The sequence below is a fragment of the Photinus pyralis genome, unplaced genomic scaffold (assembly GCF_008802855.1).
Source record: "Photinus pyralis isolate 1611_PpyrPB1 unplaced genomic scaffold, Ppyr1.3 Ppyr1.4_LG7, whole genome shotgun sequence".
Classification (NCBI taxonomy): Eukaryota; Metazoa; Arthropoda; class Insecta; order Coleoptera; family Lampyridae; genus Photinus; species Photinus pyralis.
Genome location: NW_022170738.1, coordinates 13355506 through 13375938, shown reverse-complemented (window position 1 = coordinate 13375938; position 20433 = coordinate 13355506). Strand labels below are relative to the sequence as shown.

At 37.4% G+C, this 20433-nt stretch overlaps 1 protein-coding gene across 2 annotated transcripts in view; it reads left to right on the top strand.

The window, feature by feature from the left end:
• The window catches only part of LOC116175617 (telomerase-binding protein EST1A-like), a 35651-nt gene extending 20179 nt beyond the window's left edge, over positions 1 to 15472 (top strand). Inside the window, exons 3-10 of one of the 2 annotated variants that reach the window (XM_031493835.1) lie at positions 3571 to 3847; positions 3905 to 4005; positions 4057 to 4334; positions 4384 to 4554; positions 14597 to 14744; positions 14800 to 15096; positions 15148 to 15344; positions 15399 to 15472. In XM_031493835.1, coding sequence (XP_031349695.1) covers positions 3571 to 3847; positions 3905 to 4005; positions 4057 to 4334; positions 4384 to 4554; positions 14597 to 14744; positions 14800 to 15096; positions 15148 to 15278 — 1403 coding nt within the window. In that variant the 3' untranslated portion in view covers positions 15279 to 15344; positions 15399 to 15472. Of the gene's footprint in view, positions 1 to 3570; positions 3848 to 3904; positions 4006 to 4056; positions 4335 to 4383; positions 4555 to 14596; positions 14745 to 14799; positions 15345 to 15398 lie in introns of both variants that reach the window. The other variant, XM_031493834.1, reaches the window with a different exon arrangement.
• The last annotated feature ends 4961 nt before the right edge of the window (positions 15473 to 20433 follow it).

Here is a 20433-nt window from a genome sequence, read left to right as displayed (position 1 = left end):
GTTGTTTATTCGCTTTTGGTAGCATATATTATGTAATGTTCCAAAAGCTGCTAAGAAAAAGTTTGATTGGCAAACGGATGTCAAAGTGGAATATCAAATGTATTAATGGTAGACGTTTATAATAAACTTTTGTTTGTTGTGTTATCAAATTGTGTTGAAAAAGGGCATAAAAAGACGTATGATATACGTTTACACGCTAGTTCTAACGTATGTAAACAGAAAATTGCGATGACAGACGTTGAAAAATCACCGCACAACATCTGTCGTTATCTCTCGGCCTGTCCCCAACCACCAATGCTGTCCTCTACGATCAAGTTCAGAAGTGGTTGGGGGTTGACAAGAATCCCACGAATTGGAGTGGGTGGAGACTATGCAAAGACTTGTCCCACGGAGCCTATTGAAATATGCCTCGTGTAAGGGTAGCTTCTGCGGCGCCATGTACGGCATACCGGACGCCAAAGAAGCGGCCCACCAAGGGTGCTTCCAATCACGGAAAACCTTGGAATTGTTGTGTAGAGTTAGAAGGAAACTAGTGTGGGGGCCGATAATAAAATGTTGCCTGAAACGTGTTTTTTATTGACAAATTCCCCTAATTTAATGCTAACATCTTTTTATATTCTTTATAATTGTCTGTCTTTACTGAATTTGGATTTTGCAGGTTCCAACTTTTTTTCTGCTTCTGCATCTACCCACTGAATTGACGGTGTATTATTTTTTCCAACCGAAGTCATTTTATGTACAAAGACACACAAAGCAATCGTATGGAATTAAGAATAAGCTTCCCACTTAATCAGAAATGTATTCGGGTATAAAGTCGATATGATTTTATTTTATTTCAATTATTTTAAAATTATATTGCAGATACAATAAAAAAAATACTATAAGAAACGCATGTATAGCCTTTAAAGCACTTGGACCGCTTAAAGGCACTCTTTACGCTTCGTGCTTTTAAACTCGTGTATGATTTAAAGACATTAATATACTTTAAAAACATTTGAAAGTCTTTTAAAAATTCCTTAATATGGTTTACGAGTGTTTAAGGTACTTGTCTGGTAAAGATTTTTATGAATCCTTACCAGTTTTCAAATTTTTTATTTTTCATTTGCCTATATGTCAATTATATCTGTCATATGAGATATATAAAGCAGTCTATGACATGAGAGGGCATAATGAGATGACAATCCATTATGCCCTCAAACTGCCTGTCAAATATATTGACGGAGTTATGTAATAAATAAGATGCTACTTGATTCGTATGAAGCACTAACAATAATTATTACATTTGTATATTGGAAATGCATTATTTGGAACGATGAAAAATAAAATGTTGTATGCACCTCAGGCATTACTCGATATTTAACCCTCGGGCGACTTACAATCCCTCGGGCCAGAGGCCCTCGGGCTCTGTCGCCCTCGGCATAAATATCGCCTTAATGCCCTTGATACATAAATAACTATTATGGGTTTCTGTAGCTGTTGCTTTCTATCCTATAACTTTTCCCATCTTCCATATTTTGTTCCTTTTTTCAATTCCATTTTCACAAACCTGCCTAATACATATATGTAGTCGATCGTTCCCTCCCTTTTCTGAAACCCATTTGTATTCCCTTGAACATCATCTTCTCTTCTATTTCTCATTCTAGTCTTTCGTTCGGTGTCATTGCATAGATTCAACACGCCGTAGTCATTATACTATTTATCCATTAATTTCCCAAACAATCTTTGTTCCCTCTTTTGAAGATCGGCACAATAACCTCTTCCTTCCACTCTTCGGATCCTTTGCATACCTTGTTTACTAGATTCCTCATCCTTTCCTTAACCCTATCTGCCCTACCGCTTTCCCTTTCTTCAGTTTTTAATTACTGCTCGACTCCCTCATCTCCTTTAACCTCCTCTCTTCCTACCTTTTCCTTATCCTCCTCTTTCTCCTGCTTTCCTTATAGTAACAACATGTTGTTTCCATTTTTCTAATTGTATGGTGGTGGTACATATGGTAGATGATACGCATCATACCACATTCAACAGTAGAATCACACGGCGTGTTATGTCAACAAAATCACAGCCCCCCCCCTCCCCCCGCGCCAATCAATCCCCACCGTCGAACAGTGTTTTATAAGCCAGCACACATACATTGGAATTCATTCTGCTGCGAGCTGCCCTATAGGAAGCAGTTGGATCAAGCAGATCTCCCCATAGTGAGGCAAATTTCGACGACGACGGTATTAAGTAGTTCGTTCAGTGTTTGCAATCATTTAGTTTTGTTGTTTTCTTATAATGTTAATTTAGTTATTTATGAGTTGTTGTAAATCGTTTAATAGTTGGAAAATAACTAAAACATACGATACCGAACAACCATACTATTTCCCCTTTCCTTTTCTTTTTTTATTTCCCGGATTTGCTCTTCGTATTCTTTCTTTTCGTCCATCTGTTTTTCTTTACATATTCTTTAGTATTCTTTTTCATTTTCTGTTCTCTCGTCTCTTTCTCCTCTATTTCCCCTTTACTTTCTTTCTCCATTATTTCTCTATATCTATTTCTCTCTTCTGTACAACACTCGTTTCTATTTTCTCGCCCCTCCTCTTCAGTTATTTGTCTCCACGTTATTGCTTTTTTAATAATCTTCCTCATATTAGTCCACTCCTTCTCTGTATTTCCTCGTATATTCCTTTAATTTCCGTCTATACAGCTCCACCGTGTCTCTGGTCTATAACTGTATCTCCCTTCGTGTTTGCGTCTTTTCATTTCTTCTCTTTTAGTTTCAATTCCATTGGTTGGTGATCCAATTCTATCCTTGTTCCTATCTTAATATCTATTTCTTCCAGTATTTTTTCATTTACTATTGTTTAATGAACTACCGACCTCCCTCTTCCTCCCATATGTGTGAATTGCCCGTCCTTATCCCTCTCTATACTTCCGTTCAAAATTCTCTCACTTCTCTTTTCTGATAATTTCAGTATAATTTCTCTCTTTGTTGCACTCATTATCTCTTGGTTGTTCAATTTGTGATCCTCTTCCTATCTCTACTAATTATCCTTAAAATCGCTGTTGTGGCGTTAGAATCTATTCTCCCAATCCTCCTCCTTTTCATCTACCATATTTTCTCTTTGGCCGATACCGCCAGTGCGCTTTCTGGTATAATTATTATAGTTCAGCGACTGGACGTTGGCAATTTTCCGAGATAACGGCTCGGTCGATTTTGTTCAAATTTTTGATTAATTAGGGATACGGAAACGAAAAATAACGGGCCGGATTTTGGGAAAACAATTTTGGATCCTCTCAACCGACCAACCAACATATTAAATTATTCTAAAGATTTTCTTTTTCTATGTATAGGGTGGTTCAAATTCGTGGCTCACAATATGGGTCCTTACAATATTATCTCAATTCTTGAATATAATAACGACAACGCTTTTTCATGTTTGATAAAATTTTTGGAGAGGGAAATATCACTTTGTAATGTATAAAAATGACTTCATTTATATGCAAGAGATCCTTTGAACACATCTTGTCCATCGTCTAGCTAGAAGATCTGGCTGTTGTTACCCAACGTAAAAACCATCTTTGTTGCAGATCCCCAACTGAAGTTTTCCAGTGGATATCGCTCAGAACTACAGGAACGTGCACTGATAATATCATTACAAATGTTCAACCTGATCCTGGAACGTAGCATATCTTTACTTAACGAACACAGCAAGCTGTTCCCCGACTCCTTAGAGAAACTAACAATGAATTCGGTCTCCCAAGATTTCCACATGCTACTACCGGCATTGAAGATATGGTGCGATTGGATGCTGTGTCATAGTATCGTGTGGAATCCACCACCGTCAACCCAAGACTATAAAATCGGGTAAGTCAGCCCCTACCGTTTAAGTGTCGTGGAATAATGACTTTTGTCAACCCCTAGACCGGCGGGCGACGTATGGACTCGATTAGCCTCAATTATGAATATCTTAGAAAAATTCGACAAATCGATTGCGACATCTTTCGTTTCGGAACCACGCGAAGGTGAGTTACGGTTCCGATTATCTCGTTAATTACTGATTCAAACTGTTTCAGGCTATGAGCTTATCAGACTGCCTGAAGACGCCGTTTTATGCGGTTTCACCCCCTTAATGTATAACGATCACTCCCCCACGTACGCACCTCAAGATATCGAACCCGAAATTGCACAATTTGCGCTTCGCTTATCAAAAGTACACTTTTTCGGTACCGTTTTTCTCTACGGTTTAGAAGAGCCGGTAATTAAGTTAGAAATATACAACGGCGTCAGGGAGTACATTTCGGTGGTTAGCACATCCGCAAACAAGGATTCGCCACCCTCACCGGTCGAGCTCGTAAGTTGTCACCCTCATCATGAGCGAAATTCACCTCGCCATTTTACAGATTGACGATGATGACTTGTTAGTCGAAAGTTTCAGCGAAGACGAGGGGGTTGAAGACGATATCAGTTCCTCCCACGAAAACACATCCGCCGAAATCCAGTACCTCTTGAATCGGAAGGTTGAACTTGAAAAACGTCAACGCACCCAGGAATTGCATCGGCAACGAGTACAGGTAAGACCTTGACATTGTTTTCCGGTTCGATGATTTTACTCTCATGCTTTGTATGAGAAAGTGTTGTAAATTAATTCACGTAATTCTTTCTTACGTTCAATTTCCTGCTCGTAATTAGTAAGATGCACGTCAAATTTCAAATTTGCGCATATGATTTTGGCTTTTTGTATCAATTTCCGCCCTGTTAAGTTGTTTCATTTTTTATTTCGCCGACAAGTATGCAAATACATTGAAAAAATACCGTTGTCACGGTCAAGAAATACTTGGCCATCTTTTAGGAAGGGTATTAAGTTTTGATTTTTGTACGAAAATAGCACTATAAGGATAGGGGATTTGTAGGGCAGCTGAAAACCTTTTCAAGTTTTGAAAATTTGCACATTCTATCGTAGGTTGCTAACGGTATTTTTAGCAAATATGCAGGGAAAGTAATTTTGAAATTTCTTTCATTAAATTAATCAAGTATTTGCCTTATTTTTGCGGTTTTACTATAATCTCTAAGCTGGCCTAGCCCTAGTTTCACTCCCTAATGTTTGCTGTTTGGTCATTATCTGTTAATTAAACTTAACAGGTGGTGGTGGCGAAACTAACATATGTATGTATTTTCAGGTTTTGTACAGGTAAGTCAATTGTTAATATTTTTTGTATTCAATTTGAAGAATTGTTTTTGATGTTGCGTACTATAGTGATAGCATTATCTACTGAACTACACAATTAATAACTTAGAAATCTAAAAGCATATCCGTTGCGTGCAATAAAGGACTTTTTTAAATCTCACCACTAAACAATTGGGAGGTTATTGAAACCGCTCCAGTGGGGCGCTGGAACCTCATCAATCCCACCGATCAACTGTATTTAATCACTCAATCAACTCACTGGGTATAAAAGGATTTTCCATAGTTTGCCAGCGCGAAATCGGTGCCATCACTAAGTATGTTTACATAGCATCATGCATTCAATGGGAGAGAATACGAATGTAGGCAGCAAGTGCTCCATTGTGATCTTTTTCTAACAATTTGGACGTAAGGGAAAATTAAAAAAAACTTACCCCATATTCAGCAGAAGAGCCACCATTGATTTCATGTCAAAATGAGGGATGTTTTGTGGCACTTTCGAATCTGGGTAGCAGTCGGTGTTAAAACTGGCGGTTCTTTTTATACACTAATGAGAAAGGAAGTTGAATAAAAACTCATAATTTTGTGCGTAAGAAAAGGCGGGAACATAAAATATATTACGGAGACAACTAGGCGATGTCAGGGAAACCTTCTTCTGGACAAAAACCCTGGCATAGCCCACACAAGTACACGAACTAAATTAACAAAAACAACAAAAGCAAAACATTTCAAATTCTGTAGCCATAAAAAACCGGTCACAACTTTCCATATTTTAGAAACGTCATATTTTTTCCAATAACATCAACGTGCATCGACCCAGCTGGTTGTTGAACGTCGCAAGGGCCTAACTTGTTCGCCAATTTTCCTGTTTTCGCCCTGGTAAATATCGAAGACGCGTTCCCTTCGGATCTCCATGAATTTTAAAACACTACAGGCGGCGTTAACCAGCAATTTTGTTGATTTCAAATATTGAGGTTGATATCTGAATAATACCGGAAAACCGTAGTACCGCACGTCCATTTTCTAATGCAATCTCATCAGCAGCATACCGTTTTAAAGGTTTGTTTTTGTACGTTAACACCCTTCACTATCTACTTTTTCACATACACATATTCTATCTGTAATGACATGCGGTTACTACGCCACCCACAAAAGACCTGTCCAACTAGCCCAAAACAAATTAAAATTGAAACTTGGAATTTTATAATCTCTCCTAGTACACAACTATTTACTGAATTTTTTTTTATTTGAGAGAAAATTACAACGAATTTATTACATAAATTTTGATCAACACCTGTAATAAATCTTGGGCACCAATAGAAAAAATCTGACATGAAGAATCTATCTGGGTTGCACAAGGATTCGAATAAACACACAATTAATTGATTGACAATGACACAACTTTATTCCGAAACACATGGAACAATTAGAACAAAATCCCTGAAACAAATAAAAGCTTACAAAGCTTGTTTGGACATAATACCCCGCACGCAGGCGGTCATAATTTTGTTTACTCTCACTCGAATTTTCTGAATACGGACAAAACCGTTTAAAAAACTTTCCACAATCTTTTACTACTCCACTTGACAATAACTTAATCTTTTATTAAGATTGCTTAACTTCTTCTACACTGTATTTCGAAACCGACGAACTGCGTCTTTAATTTAAACAAATAGGGCTCACTGCGTGAGATTTAGCGTAAAGAAATTTACACGTTCTTGAACCGTCGCGAAACCTAACAGCCTCGTTTTTACGTTGATTCCAGATGGGAATTTCTTTAGATCAGCCGGCTACTACAAATTAGGTTTTTCTGCAGTTTTCCTAATTCGTAATACCTCTAAAAAGCATTTGCTTTGAGGGAAAGGAACACCACTTCCATTATAAAATAATCGCCTTCGTTAGGATTTTCAAAAATAGCGCCAATCACAACTAGACTTGATAACGCCAGCTTTGAAGGAACGCGTCCCGAATCTCCGCGTACGTCGAAAATAACGCGCGCACGTAACGGACGTTCGGAGAGAGCCGTTGGATTAAGCCGCGAGAGAATTCGCGACGTCGAAAATTGATACATGCAATAGGGCATAAATCACGAAAAACGAGTTAAATACATGAATGGAAAGAAGAAAACAGAAGAGATTTTGTCATTTAAAAGTAGACATAGGGAACAGCAATATTCATAAATCTCTATGTCTACTTCTTAATAAAGACTTGCCCAGTTTCATTAAGTTCGTCACACAAAATCAGAACAGAAATTGCATGTCTTCGTTTCCACGACTTATTCAAACAGAAAAAGCGATTATCTTGCGAAACAATTCATTCGGAATGAGTAAATTGTTCGTGCGTTATCAATTATTCTCCCATTAATTGCGCCCCATAAAACTCCAGTCCCCTTCTGTCATTCGCAGTTAATTAAATTCGAGTGGCAAAAAATCGTGGGGCAAGTACATTTTTTTGTAGTTTTACAGTGGAAAATAATTTCGGTGATTAACTCGAATGACAAATGTGCATCTTGGCTGGATATTTCTTTCCCGATTGTAATCATCGTTTTGCATAGTCTAAAGTCGTGACTCCTACACGGCAGGGTGCTTGCAATTCAAGTTCAACGTTTATTTGCTAATTAATCAGTGCTTTAATTCCTACTCGTTGCGTTGCACTCGTCGAGAAGGAACTATGTGCAAACGTCGGGACCTACATCGTTGAAAACTGAAAGCATCATGGTTATCGACAAATTGTAGGTGGTGCAATGCCGTAGCGACGGCGGCGGCGGCACTTCATTGCGACCAGACTAATTAGTTTTGCAACACGGCAACGAAACATGTGTCATTTGGTATTGACGACAGCGATTACCGTTTATAATTACCGTTCTAAATTATTGCGATTGTGGGTCAGTCGAACTCAAGGACGACGGGGACATTCTTGTTGGCTCTTTTGTTTCTAAAAATTCGAGTTTTGTTGGGTTTTCATTTCTTTACCCGTTATTTTTGAAAGTTATTGCGATTTAACCCGTCCTCGCAACCGCATTGTCTTGGCGGGACATTAAAAGTTGTGCTTTCTATAGAATGGCTTTGAACTCGCTATTTATCGTCTGAAATTACATGTCCCACGGGGCCCAAATTTTTCGTAAACGCACACTGTTGGGGCTGTTCTATGCGCCAGATTTTATAACGTTGAACTACAATCATTGACTGAGTGGGGTGAAAGTAATGTTGGCCGTTTGTGATCTTAAATATCATGAGGCCGAAGTTGGAATGGGTGATCGGCAGATTATAGTCTGAAATTTCGCTGCGCATCTCTCTGGTTGGGGTTTTTGAAGGGACACGCTTAGCGAATAATGGAAATGCACCTTCTCCTTCTTTTACTTTGACATCATGAACTTTACTCACCGTTACATTCACACCTTCTGGCTGAAAAATGATGTGCAACGGACGCCATGTCCCAAGGAAAACCTGTCAATTTTTATAATTATTCCAAAAAATTTTACCTCAACTAATTTCCATACAATAATGCAATCTTGATTCAAATTTAGAATCCGCACTGAGCTCTACGACGGCTCAAGGCGTATTAATTAAATTTCGCTCTTTTAATTTTTTTCACTATCTTTACGTCGATCGACTTGTATTAAAATTTCCTCTCTCTTAGAACTGATTAATTACCTTCCACATATGAGCAAAATTGATAGTTTTTTGAACAGCGTAGCTTCTTATCAGCGACCGGGTATGATTAAGTTGTAACGTATTATTCTAACTTATTATTCTTATGATATCTCGTGTGAATGAATCCTGAAGCGATTACATGCAAACAATTCGACAGGACTGTATCTACAACTTTAGCCCACAAATAACCAAATAAAATTTAAATTAAATAGTCCCCTTTAAAGAGCTTCCGTTACAGCCACAGATTTCTAGATTAGCACTGTCTTCCCATGGGGTTTTGTTATTTTTCATCTTTTCCAGTATTGAGGATATTTTTTTCTTTTGTTCTTCAGAATTTGCATCTTCTTTCTTCCTTGTTTTCAATAGTATTCGAGAGGTTGGTTTCTTTCTTCATATAGTCTTTGATAATCATTTCCTATTTCTTCTTGGTCTTTTTTGTGTCCGTTGTATCTTTTACGTCTCTGTTTTTACACTTCATGTTGTTTTCTTTTATTTTGTATGCTTGCTAGTCTCTTCTCCTAATTCATTTGTTGTAATTGTGTTAAATTGTTCGCTTCGCTTTTAGGATTTTTCTATCTATATTTGATGCCTGTCTTATCAGTTTCTTTATTTCCATTTCATTTATTTCTATCCTTGCTCGTATGATCGCTTCCAGTGTTCACTTTGGTAATTACCGTCACATCGAATAGAATATAAGTATATTTCGTACTCCAAATAAACACGAATTTTGTATTTTTTTTAGGATTTATTGTTTATTCAACTTTATCCGAGTTTTCGTTTATCCGAGGTATATCTCCCCCACGTTAGGCCGAACAATCGAGGTACTGTACTTAATTTGAGAATTAAAACAGTGCGTTTGACATCTCATATTACTTTCACGGCGTGAAAAATTGCATTTGCTATGAAATCGGCAGTCGGCAGGTATTCATCCATTACAAATGTTGCGCATCTAAGTAAGATTACATTTTGCATTTTTCCTAAAATTGCAAGTTTCATTTCACACCAGTTTAATTTTAATTAAAATTTAAGTTATTCATTAACTACCCTAGACGATTTGTTGCCCCAAACATGTAGTTGGGAGACTATCCATCGATTATCCCAAACCCCGCAGTCGCTATTGCAAATTTCCTTAAACAACTGTAGGTCCGCTGGAAATGCTAAGCGTGAAAATTACCATGCGGAAATCTCTCTGTGAGAATTATTTATGATCTGAATCAGGCAAGCCGAGGGGAAAATTGACTGAAGGGGAATTGTGCTTTCGTGTTTTAATAATTGCACGCAGTTATATCTTCTAATTATTTGCCATTAGATTTCACACTAGCGTAGACGGTTATTACAATATCTACTGTTAAATTATACTATTTCATCTTGCATAGTTGATCCGGACGTTATTCAATTCCGTTGTTATTGCGATTCATTTTACGAAATCGACTTCCTTAAAAGTGTTCGGGGTGGATAAATTTCACAAGGACCAACCAAATATGATATTCTGACCATTTTTGTGGTTCCGCCAATTACTATTTATGAACTATAATATATATCGCAATAAATAACAAATGTATAACTCTCGCCAGGAAAGATTGCCGGTCACAGCACACCTTGTGTTGATCTGCAATCTATGTTTTTCTTAAGATGCGAGCGACTTCCGGAATAGGATCGTGCCAATGTTGAACGAAAAGTCTTTTTGTTGAATATTGACATGATACTATCCCGGAAGTCGCTCACATCTTTAGAAAAACATAGAGTATAGACCAGGATCAAGTGTTCTGTGACCGGCAATCTTTCCTGGCGAGAGGTTTGTAAAACATTTTTCTATCTAATAGTTGTTTAAGATGTTATTTTCCATACTAAGGCAACATTCAGTTGATTTTATTTCAGGAAATAAATGAGAAGACAATTGAATTTTTTTAAATAGCAATGCACTTTTTGCTTGTATGCTTGCTAGAGATTTTTTTTCTCTTTTCGATGACTAACCTGTTAATGTTAGTACTATACACCCAGATATATACGAGGGCTATTTTTTTTTCAAGTTCCGATCGATCAGTACGTAAAATTAGGAAGGAGTATTCGAATGAGAGTTTGGTTTTTGAGAATAGTAGGCTTCCCCCACCACTAGCAGTTTTAGCTAGGCTGACCGATCAGTTTTCTCCACGACAGTGAAGGGTAAACATGTCATCCACAATCGACTCTGCCGCCAAGTGCGAACTCCGCTCTGTAATTTCTCTGTGCTGAGGGGCATAACGCTGCGGAAATCCACCGGAGAATGAGCAAAGTGTATGGTGACAACTTCATGAGCGACAGTATGGTCCGGAAATGGTGCCGGGAGTTCAAAGAAGGACGAACTGACGTGCATGATGAAGGCGGCCAGGGAAGAAAGTCTGTGGCGACCGACGATGGGAGGTTTTTGATCATCCACCGTACAGTCCGGACTTGGCTCCAAGCGATTTTCATCTCTTTCCTAAATTGAAACAAGCTCTAGGAGGAACACGTTTCAGAACAGGAGAGGAGCTCCAAGACATGGTCAGAACATGGTTGGACGAGCAGGCGGCGGACTTATACGAGGAAGGTATTATCAAGCTAGTGCCCCGCTATGAGAAATGCTTAAATCGCCTTGGCGATTACGTAGAAAAGTAGAGTAAGGTTGTAGCTGCGTATGTAAATAAATATTTGTATATACTTACCTTTGTTTTTATTTGACAGCCCTCGTACTATATTCCATACATAGTGGGCACCATGCATTGGGATACTTCCAGACTCAAAATTACGACGTGAAGGAAAAATTTAAAAAAAATCATTTTAATTGTTTTTTTCGTAATAACAACGCCCGCAGTAGAAGTCGAGAAGCGACTGCAATCTGGTCAAAACGCCGGCGTTTCGCGGCAATTTCGAATCTGGGTAGCAGTCGTTGTTATAACTGGCGGTTCTTTTTGTACACAAATGGGAAAAGAAATTGAATAAAAATTCATAATTTTGTGCGTAACAAAAGACAACAACATATAAAATAGAATACGCGCACCACCAGGCGATGTCAGAGAAACCTTCTTCGGGACAAAAACCCTGGCATAGCAGCCCACACAAATGCACTAACCATTAATTTTCATCTCATTTCTTAAAACTATGTAGTTATCCACTTTGATGTTTTCAGACTAGGGTTTTCTGGAGTATTTACACTTCTCTCGTGCACTGTGCTCGGCTTTTAATCACAGTTGATATGGATTTCAGTTCGTTTAGCTTTATCCCCCATTAATTGGACCGGAGAAACGGTAGCTCCCGGAATCAGCCAGGTCCAGCAGATGGCGACCGACACTTCGGCAAACCTAAAACAAAATTACGTAACATTAAAGCAACAAAACACAAATCGGCGGAAGCGGTACAAAAACCAATTGCAGAAAAATGAGAAATAACCCCCACCCCACCTCTTTATAATTATCGAAACGAAAAATAAAAGTTCACCTTGCAGGTAGCGGAACGGTAGCCAAGAAAATTGCTAATCAAAATTCCACCCCACAAAATTAACTGTTCACCCCATAAAGTAATCCGGCTCCTAGGGAAGTGGAATACGGGAAATCCACCCTTTCGCTGTATTCAGTACGAAAGTAATTAGTTTAATTCGGTTTTAATTAATTACTCGCCCTGCAGTTATCTGAAAAATATGGGACAACCTGCAAACTTCTGGAAAAATTAGAGCGCATCTGGAAACACCCCTCACGGCCGTTTTTTGATAACCTTTACTCCAACTCATTAAAACGTCAGCCTTTAATTATGTTTAGCCAATTAGGCGTGTTCAAACTTCAATACTCCTTAATCCAATTAACAACGAGGTCTAATTGGCATTTTCCTGACACACCGACTGTTGCTGTATCTACACACATTGACACATGCAAGCGGCTAAAGTGAAACCTCGATTTGAACTCGTTTCTATCCTGATTTTGGCTTATTATTCGACACTCAAATGCTTAAAAGTTAATTAACGACGCTGAAATCTCAAAATATTAATTGTCTCTCTCTTTCCGGTTACACCAGTTTTCGGCGGCTAAAAAAAACTCCTACAGGAACGGTTGAAAAATTGATAACTAAATTCAGGAATCCATTAGTAACGAAGTGCCAAGCTTCGCGAAACCGGGTCTTAAGCAACGCTGGTCGACTTCCCAAATATACGGTGTGGTCATAATTTCGGGGCGCAAAACGGATGCTTCGTTACAATGTCAACGTTTAACACACGAAAGGATGCTTCAAACGTATCCATTCGCCGTGAATATGTTTAGGTAACGATAATTGAGAAATTGCCATCGCCTTACTTTTTTACTCTTTGAAGCGTCTTCTTTGCGAATTGTTAAAATCTTCTTTGAAGCCATTGCGATTGTTATACTTGCACTTGCGATAATAAATTGTAAATAACACACGACTTTGCGTTTGCCGAAAGTTCAAGTAAAACGCGGTATTCGGCTCGAAGGACCAAATGTTTCGGCACGTTAGCGGTAGCTACATTTACTAGCGATTTTCACGGTACCATTTAAAACAGCAGAGCGTAACGACCAACAACAACATCTTCATACATTTTTCATACCTACGCGCAAAGACTGCTAACCCTAGTGCATAACCTAACAGAAATGGTATCTCGCGGTTCAACCATAAAATAAATAACAAAATATCTATTTATTTATTTATTATCCCTTTCTTGTTCTGGGCATAGTGCTTTTTAGAGGTGCCTCTGCAGAAGGGAATATTGTTTTATAATTATTAAACTCTAATATATTTTCGATGCGATTGAAAACGCAATGGAAGGGGGGCAACCGGAGTACCGCATGTCCATTTCCATCAGCGGCATAACTTACTGTGCTGGATCATATCGTAGATGAATTGCTGCTTTTGTGAAACCATCAACATCGCTAACGGGGTCTTACATTGCCTTGTTTTTCACTTCTTTTACTGCTACGACTGGTAAAAGTGAACCAACATTATCTGTTTCTTGTTCAAGACACCGAATAAGATTAAAAATAAGTTGCTTACTTTTTCTTTGTAAACCCGATGACATTTTTGGGTTATACAACTTTTAGTGCAGAATATCGCATTGGGACTTACTATAATTGTTCGCTATGAAACTAATGGATTTTTTATTGGCTCATGTAGCAAAAGTCGATAAAATAATGTAAACGGTAGCAATTGCGTCAAATTTGACGTGTCGCAATGTAAACGTACACTACCACAATTTCGATTGACAGGTAACCTGAAAACAATTTGCAATTTGCCACGGGTTTTTTTGGCATAACAAAGGAAGGTCTTAAAGAACATACATTCGTGTAGGCAACTGGAATATGTGCAGAATTTAAGAATAACATCAACTTGGTGAAGTTTCATTCATTTTTTTCTGATTTGGCTCAAAGCAATCAATTATTGTGAACAGACAAAATGTTGCGATGTTATCTGCTGGTAATACAAACATTTATAACTGAGTTACAAGTCTCAATTATTTTAATTGGTCTCTGCTGGAGTTGTTAGTTATTACAAATTGCCGATTACAGATCGATAAATCTATTTCGAGTTTAAACAGAAAAGAAGTGACTAATTTCTTCCATCGACGTACTTATTTTATATCGGGTACTATAAAGAACCACCAACACATGAGAAATAATAAATTTTCCGGTTCAATAGACCCTCGCTCTAAAAAAGGCGATATTGGTGGTGGTCTGTCACAATGTTCTTTATTAGTTTATTATTTTATAATCATAGACACGCTTTTTTTTCGTGTGCCTACCTACCATTATTTTTTTGTTTCAGAAAATTTTGCAACAGTCGGTTGTTAGCGTACACATAGAAATACGGCCAAAAATTCTAGTTCCTGATACGAATTGCTTCATCGATTACATTGCGAAGATCAAAACAATTGTCGACGCTCACGTCTACACGTTAATGGTTCCTCTAGTTGGTAAGTTTCTCTTTGATTTTCGTTGGGGTTGAAAACTCACGCTCAGTTTTAATAGTTTTAAATGAGCTAGAAGGGCTCGCGCGAGGTGGTAAGGGTCCGGCGCCGTCGACCCGACCGACGACCGACTCCCAACACGTACTAAAAGTCGCCGAATCGGCGAAACGTGCCCTAGATTATCTCGGCAATCGTCATAACAATATAAAATGCGTAACAACGAAAGGTACAACTTTGGCGACGTTTACATTCACCGTCGAGGAAGATTCGCCATCCGATTCCTCATTGCGAAATGACGATAAGATCCTAGCAACGTGTTTGATGTTGTGTAAAAACAACAAAGATCAAATAATGGAAGGTACGGATGCGGATGGATCTATACACTCGGCTGATCGCAAAGATTTTGTAGGGGAACCGAGGAAACTATTTCGAGAGGTGGTTCTACTGACTGAAGACCGAAATCTTCGAGTAAAAGCATTGGCAAGAGACCTGCCCGTGCGGGAACTTCCCGACTTTTTACAATGGGCGGGACTGGGATGAACCACTTATTCTAAATGATCTTCTGCGAAGATGGATGTTAACTTTCCTTAGAGTCCTTGAATTAAGGCAAGTTGCTATATTAAATTTATAAAAAAAAACCTTCATTGTCGACCATTTCAGATCGTAAAAATTGAAACGTCCCGTTCCTGTGAGTTCGTTTGTAACTTTAAATTTATAGAGTTTTGGCTGTTCAATAAAAAAAATTTCTACGTTTCCTATGTATGTGCTAGATCTAGGTTTCAAAATAATCTTTTTTTGTCTGGTTGTGTTGTTTGCATTCCAGCGGATAGACACAGTGTGCTGTTAGATCATTCAATTTTTTTCGCAAACTAACTTATATATATTTTTTTAGCACCTTCCTCTTTCTTATTGTAAATTATATATACATATTTTATATAAATCGAATGTTTTACACTGTTTTAATATTTATATTATTAATAATATTTTTAGCGAGTACTTATTTTTATGACTATGATTTAAATGTATTTAGCAATTTCTTTACTACCTACTGTACTTATAGTTGTTACAGATTGCAATTTTTCTCAGGATTTACCGTAAATAAACAGAGATGTTAACGTTTCTTATTTACTTTTATATTCCTATCAATTGATTTTCGGAGTAGAAATAAATGTTATTGAAGTTTATATTTTATTTATTTATTTGCATAAAAACTTATCCAGCATCAGTGGCAGACCAAAAGGTAAGTTCAGTCGTCAGTAAAGAAGCTCAACGGTATCTACATAATCAATGGATTGCATGGGAACGACTTATTGAGGAAAGGCACACTCACTATTTTTGGAAGTAGTGAAAGAGATCGCAGTAAGTGTTCTCTGTATAATTGCATATCATTAGTTTTGGGAAAGACCGAAATGTTCTTAATGAGCATAGCAAAGTGCCTTTGTTTTTCCAAATAATCAATAATAAAGCCGCAAAAAATTTCATTTTTCGTTCTTTTTCAGAAGGGGAATTTTTAGCTTAGGTGGCTATTGCGATCAACGATTTTTTTGACATTTTGGCAGTGTACGTTAGGCATAAAGGATGTAAAACTGTGAAAAACTTTTTTTAAATATGAGCTTTTAGCGCCGTGACGTCATAAAACTGTTGTAACCGACATATTTTCTGAGTTCCGGTAAACTTTGTAAGTACCAGTTTCGTAATCTTTTATTTGAATGTCAATAAATTTATGTACAGGGTGTCCCATATTTATATTTACAGTCGATTATTGCGGAAACTAGTAGGGATATCAAAAAATTATTTATAAAAAATATTTTCCATATTGGACCATTTAATGATGGTATGTACATTTTTACATAACTCCTTTAAGGGCTCTGTGTAGAAATAAATAGAAACCTATGTTTTTTAAATATTCTTATTCCACATCGCAAAATAATAAACTTTAGTGGAAAACGTTTTTCCCTACACTTACCATTTTTTGAAGGTATTCTTCTAAAAGCGCGATTTTTGGTTTGAGCTAGGGAGCTGCTCTGTCAAGAATTTGGCACATTTTTTAAATTATTTTTTTACGAAATGACTTTTCGTTCAACATTGGCACGATCCTATTCCGGAAGTCGCTCGCATCTGAAGAAAAACAGATTGTAGATCGACATAAGGTGTGCTGTGACCGGCGAGAGTATGTATCAGTAATTGTTTTTAGTGCAGTTTCACTTTCAAAAAATACAAAATGCACGTTTGCGCTCTTAATGACTGTCTGAGTCACAAAGGCTCCGGAACTACACCATTTACCTACAGACTTGGTCTTGGTGTCATTCGATCAGAAATTAAAAAATATTTCATGTTTGTATTTTCGGTAAGGCAGGAAAAGTTCATAAGGGCTATTAAAATCGAAAAATAGTATGAGGAGCTAAAGTGATACTTTTTAAGGCGAGTCAGTGTTTGATGGCCGAGCGAAGCGACTTTTTTTGAGCCCCGAAAAAAAATTCTCAGATCGACCCGGAAAAAAAATTTTCTTATAGAATGTGGCCTGTAGAATCCATAATTTCAAACAGTTCCAAGATTGGGCGACTAGATCAAAAGTTACAGCCTTTTGAATTTTTTTTCGAAATTGGTTTCTAGTCTATAACTTTTGATTGAGAAGCCTGATCGAAAAAGTACGAATTGATTTGGATTCTACGCACCCAAATTAATAAGAAAAAGTGTTTTCCCGAGAAATTTTGGTGTAGTCGATTTTTGGTAAAAAAGGAAGGTTATACACTGCCTTTTTTTGAGCCCCGAAAAAAAATTGTCTCAGATCGACCCGGAAAAAAATTTTCTTATAGAATGTGGCCTGTAGAATCCATAATTTCAAACAGTTCCAAGATTGCGCTACTAGTTCAAAAGTTACAGCCCTTTGAATTTTTTTTCGAAATTGGTTTCTAGCCTATAACTTTTGATTGAGAAGTCTGATCGAAAAAGTACGAATTGTTTTGGATTCTACGCACCAAAATTAATAAGAAAAAGTGTTTTCCCGAGAAATTTATGTGTAGTCGATTTTTGGTTTTGGTAAAAGGAAGGTAATACACTGCCTTTTTTTGAGCCCCGAAGAAAAAATTGTCTCAGATCGACCCGGAAAAAAAGTTTATTTCATACTATCTAGTAATCGCCGCTTTCCCAGACTGATTTGAGTCTGGTAAATCGTATTTTACCAGCCTGAAAATTTTTACCAGACTGGAAATTTTGCCTAGCAACCGCAACTGACATCCATATAAACGTATGCATTGATATTTGTCAAACTACTGTCAGATCAAACAAATCAAGTGATCGACTTTTGCTTTTATTTTAATGTGTACCTACAACATTCTAATCAAAATGGTATTTTAATAGAAATAGAGCAGTATGATATAAAATGTTTTACATTATTTGTATGTCAAATCAGTTTACGTTACTCGTTTCGAAATTCCTGCCTCAGCTACGCTTCGGCAGTAAACATCTCACTCGTTAACGTAAACCTTGATTTACCATACTCATATGTAAATAACTACCGGGTGATTCATTAGAAGTGAGGACAATTCGAATTTCCCGCAAATCAAATAAATTATGAAGTTGGTATACTAACTGATGATCATTTATTTAATTGCAGTGGTGTATCATCATGCTTTCAGTAAATCGTTTACTTATTTATAATCTTCAAATACTGCTTCTGTTTTACCACAAATTATAAACTAACACTAGACACAGTCACGTTTCTTACATATTTTAGTGCATCAAGCCATCAACTCCAAAAATTGTTCAAAATGGAAAAAGTAATGAACCGCAAATGGCACACAACAATTAACGGCGACACTGGTTTCTTAAATGACAGTCATGACAGAAAAAAATTACTAACGAAATTCAAACCGTCAATCTAACAATGCAAAAAATACTACAACCTTACGCGCGAAATTCAAGTGATCATCACTTGTAATGAATCACCCGGTATTTCTTATAGAAAATTACCATACAGTTTTTTTTAAAATTGCAGCTGATAATTAAAAGTAACAAAATATACAATCCACACGAGGTGCGTCGCCTATTTTAGCACTTTCATGCTACGACAAAAAATGATAAATTCATTGTAAAACACTTCAATTAGAACAGAATTTTTTAATTTTTTAACAACCTAACATCAACCCCAATTAGAGAAACGTGTTAATGATTTATTAATAGTGCAAGAAACTAAATACAGCACATACTTATAAATTATTATGATCTACAGGCCAGGTGGCGACCCCCCCCCCCCCCCCCCCCCCCCCCCCCCCCCCCCGGGTCAGTCCCCCCTGCTAGGCACTAAAATACTTCACTGCCGCTTGTTCAATTGTTCTAAAAAGTCAAACTTTAACTCAGAGTGGTGGGCTACGTAATGTCAATATTTTTGAAGAAAAACAAATTTGAAAGTGCACTCTTCGCCTATTGCTCACAAGCGGCTTATCGATTTTTTAAATTTTTGATTTAACATTAAGAGACTTTGTAATATATGAACGAAGTATTTTTCTGTACTTTTTCTTGGTCCAATCACCTCATCCACATTACGGAATTTTTATTGCGAGCTTCGAAAACTGCACTATCTAGGATAGACGCCAAAGTTTTTATGCTGTTTATGACCAACTTGTACAGAGTGTTTAGATATCACAATTCACGCGTCAGTCCTGTCACGGTCGCCAAAAAATGTTAAATCCTCGATTTACAAGGAAAATCTATAGAATTATCAAATACAACTGATGAAATTTTACTTACAAACGGTCTTACGACGCAGTTACCTTTATAGTAGGTACTAAGACTGCATGGCTTAGCCTTCAGGCCTTTGGTTTAGTGTGAAATTAGTTCTGTGATATAGGAATCTTAAAATTCGATCACTTCAATCACCATTATCGTGTAATGTAAAGAGTAGCTGCCTTCCTGTTGTGAATTGTGATTGAAAACGCGCATTTGCGAAACGACCAAGATAACCAGATAACTGTACCGAGTACATTTAGCTTTATTGTAATTAGTTTGTCGTACCAAGGTATATGAGCTAAGGTAATTCATCAGCCGTAACGACTAACGAACACGAGTGAGCATAATATCGGGAAAAAAAGTGTGCTTACACTTGTAGGCACGAACGTAGTAACATTATTGACACTTCCGGAGTAAAACGTGCTGAAACAATTTGCAAAATGTCGAGGAAATCTTAAGGAAACTGCCACCTCCCGGCTCTAGATACGAGGACCGATCGTGCTCTGGGGCTAATTATGATATACACCGAATCGCAAAGGCACTGATCAACGTGCCGATCAATTACCCACATGCGCGTTTTTGACATTAGTTAACGCATTATGTCCGGATACGAGTGATTCATAACTCGCACATACAATGATTTAATGGTACGTATTCTCGTTTTACAAATTATAGTAGGTAACCGGCACCTCATGGCCTAACACACGACCGGTGCAAATCGAGTGGGAGACTGCATATATCAGGTCAATATTCCACAACTATATTTATTACCCACCATTGTTTACTTTATTCTACCCACAATTTCTCACCTGTTGTGAATGTGCAAGGAACAGTTATCCTTATTTCTCATACTCCCGTCTTTTGCATTTATCTGCATTTATGGACGCGCGCGTTTACCTCCAATTTTTCAACGGCGGCGGGCGCTTTTTTATTCCTTTTTACGTTATGAAAATTCAATTACTTTTCC